Raw genomic sequence first — 5,985 nt, 5'->3', positions numbered from 1 at the left:
GAAGGGAAGGACTGGCAGTGCTGGCAGCGTTCGCTACTTGCTGACTAAAGAACCCTTGGGCTTTGAATAAACATCAGAGGTAGCCAGGCAACAGTCGCCACTTGAGTCCAGGAGTTTGAGGTTGCTGTGAGCTAGGCTGATGCCAGGGCACTCTAGCCCAGGCAACAGAGCAAGACTCTGTGTAAAAAAAAAAAGAAAAAAAAAAGAACTTATGGTACATTTATATGCTGGAATAGTATATAGCCACAAAAAGGAATGAAATCCTGCTATTTGAAACAACATGGATGGAACTGGAGAACATTAAGTGAAATAAGCCAAGCACAGAAAGACAAATCTTGCATGTTCTCACTCATATATGGAGCTAAATATTAAAAACAATTGATCTCATGGAGTCATAGAGTAGAATTACGTTACCAGAGGCTGGGAAGAGGAGGGGAGCAGGGAATAAAGTGGGATGGTTAATGGGTACAAAAACAAAGTTAGATAGTTAGACAGAATGAACAATATTGGATAGCACAACAAGTGACTATAATCACCAGTAAGTTTGGGTATAAAAAAAAATAAGGCAGCAAGAATAGGAAAGGGTGAGAGTGGTTCTTACCACGTCCAGTACAGCATGGACCAGTAGGTCCAGGTAGACGATGGTGGTCTCAGTCCAGTCATGAACTGGTCTCACTTCCTTGTGATATTTCTGTAATAGCTGCTTAGTGAGATGATGGAGAACAGAATTCCTGGGATGAGGTGCATCTATGGCTAGAATTCCTGGAAAAGAAAACTATCACTGTGAAGACGAAAATAAGAGAAACTGAACTTATTAAGACTGCTTAGGACTCAGTGGCTCTTGGTAGAATATAGTTTTCGGCTCATGCCAGTCCACGTGAACTCACAGCTAGCTGGTGGGGTCTTGGAAAACACTTATTTTAAAGTAAGCTAAATAAATCAACCCCATCTCCAAGGTTGCAAACTGCATCCACAATTCTGTTTTACAACAATCATGCATCTTAGAGACAGAATCCTTTTTTTATTCCTGTATTACCCGCTCTTGGCATAGAGAGGAAACCCACGTATACACTTAGCCAAAACTTAACTCCTGCCTTGGTTTTTCTTCGGATTGTTCATTTGTAATTCAACAATTAAATATTATAGAACACCCGAGCAAAAACATGGACAAATCGGTGAACTCAAAGATCTGTATGGATTTCTAGATAATGGGATTAATGAGGTTCCAATTCATACTTTGCTCCTCAAAAATCTCTTTTCGCACTTTGTCTGTCTTTAAATAAAATGCACTTGTCAGAAAATGAGATCTTTGTTCTGGGCGAATTCTCTCTGGTTCCGGGGAACAACCATTTCTTGTGACCCAGGCGTCTTGATGTGCAGAGGAGCCGTGATTGGTGTTGAGGGAGGGCAGGCCAGAGGGAAGGAAGCGAGAGAAATGAGCACCGGCAATTGGAAGTGACAAATTTCTGAGGGCTTTCTGTGAATTGCAAAAGGATATTTTGTTCACAATCTTTGCCAGCCCCTAGGGGATACAAAGCTTCACTAAGCCATTGGACCGAAGCAAATTGCACACCTCCTGATACGGCGCGTGAGCGAAACCTGTCTGCACTGTCCTGCGTGTGAGTGTGCCTGGGCTCTCAGTGCTTTTGATGGCTATTTTGACGAGCCGCTGAAGGTATGAGGGATCCAGCAGGAAACTGTAAATGAGATCGCTTCTCCCCGTGAGACAATCCTGTTTATTCCCATTTCTTTATGAATGATGTCGTGTCGCTTGTCACCACGGGCAGCACTTTCTATGATTTAACAATGTCAGTGTGACCAAAATGCTAACGATGAGGCTGGAGGTGCCATGCCGGACTCCTTGTGGGCAGTGGAATATTCGCTTTCATTACCATCAGAGCAGGGAATCTAATGAGCATTTTAACTCCCTAACTATTCACCCAAGAAGACGCCTAAAATGGTGTTAGCTATTCGGGCATGCAGGACTAAGGTGGGTGGCTTGCATCAGGCATCATTTGTAGGGTTTTTATGAACTGTTATTGTCAAAAAGTGTGCTGTGAATCTCTCTACCTGAGAACATTTCAGGCTGGTGTACCCCAGGGGAGGGAAGTCAGGAGCACGAAGCAAAGCTGGCCCAGTGCTTTTCCTGCAAACTTTGCTTTGGGCAGCTTCACTTTTACCTCGCTTGGAAGCTCCCAATTCAAGTCTCAGTTGGGGAAACAATGAAATGTGTGTGTTTTGATACAGGAAACTACCTGTCCCAGAGTTAAAACATAACTCTGTGTGTTCCCTGCACCCCCTGCTCATAAAGACTCAAATTCCTCTCTGCTGTCTTTTCTAGGAAACAATCCATAGGTTCCCCATGGATACACACATGTTTTCTTGTATGTGTCAAAGTCTTTGGTTAAAAAGAGAAAGTTCTGGAAGCTAGGACTAGGAACAAAAGAGAAACAAGCAACAAACGGAGAAAAATAATAAGCAAAGGGAAATGCGCTTAAATAAACCAAAAGGGGGAAGGAATTCTTTGTTTACGATGGGAAGAAATAATAAATTGCATTTCTACTATGAATGCAAATTTGCCCGAGGAGAAAGATCAATTACAGGAGAGAGATTAAGGATTTAAGTGACCATTAATTAACAGTAAATTATGCCCCTTGAAAGCTAATGTGACATTCACACAAGCACTAAATGACTCACAGTTCAGTGATGTTTCAACAGACACTGATGGAAGCTATCAACAGACCCAGAAAAGATTCCTCACTAACACTGCCTCCTTGAATGCTAATAGTCAGTTTCAAATAATTCACTTGTAAGATTTCTGGGAAAGTAGAATGTGTTAGGGACTGAGCTATGAAGCACTTGTAGGTGAAGATTAAAAAAGAAGATAAGAATACAACAAAATTATTCCTCTGTTTTCTTTGTTTTAATGAGTTACTCTGTCACATGCATCCATCTTAACGTGTTTGGGGCACTTTGAAGAAAAGAGCTATTCTTGGCTGGGCGCGGTGGCTCACGCCTGTAATCCTAGCACTCTGGGAGGCCGAGGCGGGTGGCTCTCTCAAGGTCAGGAGTTCGAGACCAGCCTGAGCAAGAGCGAGATCCCGTCTCTACTAAAAAAAAAATAGAAAGAAATGATCTGGACAAGTAAAAATATATATATAGAGAGAAAAAAATTAGCCGGGCATGGTGGCGCATGCCTGTAGTCCCAGCTACTCGGGAGGCTAAGGCAGAAGGATTGCTTGAGCCCAGGAGTTTGAAGTTGCTGTGAGCTAGGCTGACGCCACAGCACTCTAGCCCGGGCAACAAAGCGAGACTCTGTCTCAAAAAAAAAAAAAAAAAGAGCTATTCTTGCTTTAGTTATATTAATACATTTATCTGAGAGGTTACAAGGAAATAGAGATTTAGGTATTGAATTCCTAATACTAACTGAATACTTCCTGTTTGCCAGGCACTGTGCTAAGCCCTTCACATGAATGATCTTTAACGTTCACAGCAACTTTATGAGATGGGTACTCTACGGCCCTATAAGCAGTGCGCTGTTAATGCAGGTGAGAGACTATAGATATAGGTAGGTTAGTAGTGCCCAAGGTGATGAAGCATGCAAGTGGGGGAGCTGGAATTTAAACACAGTTGATGTGGATCCAAAGCCAAGCTCTTTATCATGACACTGCACTGACCTGGCTCCCTGAGAATATTGGGAACGGCAGCGAGTAACCCTTCCAAAGGAAAACTGACATGTTATATGGTGTACGTTATTGGACAGAAACACCCAGTGTTATTTTCTCTGCATGGATGTGTCTTCTGGTCAATAGTATCTTATACATGCGTTACACCTTATAAATTCACAATGCTATTTTCATGAATTTTCAAAATGACAGTTAACTTACAGAGCAACTGAATGTCTAAGAGATTAATTGACTTGCCCAGGGTCACGTGGCTGGTGAGTGGTGAAGCAGGATCTAGCTGGTTCCCCTCATCCGGGCCTCCTCCACCCCCTGTGCACTGCCTCCTGGGAGCAGCCGGGTATTGGTGATTGGTATAATGCTCTTATATTTACAAATTGTGTTGATTTGTAACTATAATAAAATTTGTAAATATAGTAAAACCCATCAAAACTCCAAAAGGCAGATTTTCTGTAACAAATGTCCTCAGTATGATTTATGGTAAAGCACTGATTATTAGACACTATTAAAACAATTTTTTCTGCTACATTTAGAACAAAAATCATGTATAATACAAAACATTAGAAAGAGATATCATTAAGAAGAATTTCTTCTGTTTTCTTACCTTCATTTTTCTATTTTATCTTGTTTTAATGTTCACAATTATTTTCTGCTAAAAAACCCATTTGGCATTTAATGAAATTTCCTCTGTTTTTATTTTTATAATTAAGATACGCTTTTATCCTTTACGTTCAACATCCAGGACTTTTATACTTTAATGATAAGTGGCTATTTTTCTTCTATACCCAATAAAAAAAATCATTTCCAGCTCCTTGGCTACCAAATTCCTAACTCATCTCCATAATTGACTCATTCCACTTCCAGTTACATTTTAAAACTTGAGAATTTAGATATAAGCTCTAGGAAAACCTCAAGAAAGCACAGTGTTGGAGAATAGCAGCATAAGCATAAATTCTTGATTTGTGCACATTATTTCTAAGAATCAATTGTATACTAACTAAAATGGTTCAATTCAGTAGAATTAATATGGCACCATGGAAGTATAGTTCCAGAAATTTAGAAGAGATGCATTAATTTCTAAAGTGTTTTTAAGAGGAATTGTGTACTCAAAATTTGCAAGTTTATAGTACCTGTCTTTAGAGATATACTCATCACCTATATAGATTTTATAAGACTGGATGTTAAAGGCTCTAATACCAAAATGATATACACATGTCTGTAGTCGTGACAAATCCAAAGACTCTTTCTCTGGGCTGCTGAAAAGCTTATAATGACGCTGAGATTATTTTGGATAATAAAAATATATTATCCACATATAAAAGTAAATTTGGAAAAGAATGCCCCAAACTCTCAATGTAAATGGCTGCAGAGAGCTTAATTTCTAGCAAAACAGAGATTTATCAAGCAATTATAACATTGCAGAGCATATTTCAGCTATGTGTAAAGAGCCCCACAGTGTGACACTTTATGTATGTGTATCTATTATATAACTGTAGGAACAAAGTCAGAAACAAATCATTGATTTCTGTGTAGCTTCCCAGGACTGATATTTTACAGATGAATAAAACAAACATGAGGAGATCTATCACACAATGTATAAAAATATTTTCTCTAGCTTCTAAGAGTCAATACTCAGTGCCTAGTGAAATCAAAAAAAGGACTCACCCGAGGCAGCCACCAGGATGCAGGGCCACAGAGGGGCCATCACAGTTGCCAGTGTTCCTGGTCAGGTCCCAAAGAGGAGAATGCAAACTCGCCTACCAGATGGAACGCCGCTCAATTTTTCTGAACAGGGCTCCTCTCCACTCCCTTCCTCTCTGTTTGACAGTTTGTGCTATCCTTACTGGTGCTATTTTGTAAACACTTGGTGGGACCAAAGGCAATACCAGCACCATGCGAATGTTTTGGAATTGATGCCATCACGAAATCCCTTAGCTTCGCCCTGTGGTTCTGCCCCAGGATCAGATTGTGGCCAACATTTCCATTTCCCTGACAGAAGATAGCTAAGTGAATAATGTAATCTAAGAGGAGCCCCTAAGGAGAGGAAATTCCACACTAATATGATTTCCTTTACAGCCTTTACCTAAGGCAATGCTCTTGCTGACATTCAGGACACTAATTTCATTAATATTGAAATCTAAATAGCTGTTCTAAATCAGACTTATGCAGTAACATCTTTAGCATTTAAAAATGGTTATTGGACTCTTGAATTACACAAAGCTAATGGAAACCTGGTATTGTTTAATGAAGAACAACTGCAAACAATACAATGGGAAAAGTGCCTTTTGTTTTTCCTAAGCCC

The 5,985-nt window shown here is 40.1% G+C and overlaps 1 protein-coding gene across 1 annotated transcript in view; it reads right to left on the bottom strand.

Moving 5' to 3' along the window:
* Positions 1–5,388, bottom strand: part of HTR3B (5-hydroxytryptamine (serotonin) receptor 3B, ionotropic) — a 46,406-nt gene extending 41,018 nt beyond the window's left edge. The window contains exons 1-2 of the mRNA XM_012659188.1: positions 5,349–5,388; positions 602–762 (exon numbers count right to left, since the gene is read on the bottom strand). Coding sequence (XP_012514642.1) covers positions 602–762; positions 5,349–5,388 — 201 coding nt within the window. The remainder of the gene's footprint in view (positions 1–601; positions 763–5,348) is intronic.
* Positions 5,389–5,985: the final 597 nt, after the last annotated feature.

Source organism: Propithecus coquereli, unplaced genomic scaffold (assembly GCF_000956105.1).
Source record: "Propithecus coquereli isolate 6110/MARCELLA unplaced genomic scaffold, Pcoq_1.0 Scaffold6, whole genome shotgun sequence".
Taxonomy (NCBI): Eukaryota; Metazoa; Chordata; class Mammalia; order Primates; family Indriidae; genus Propithecus; species Propithecus coquereli.
The sequence above is the reverse complement of the archived record's forward strand: the minus strand, read 5'-3'. Positions and strand labels throughout refer to the sequence as shown.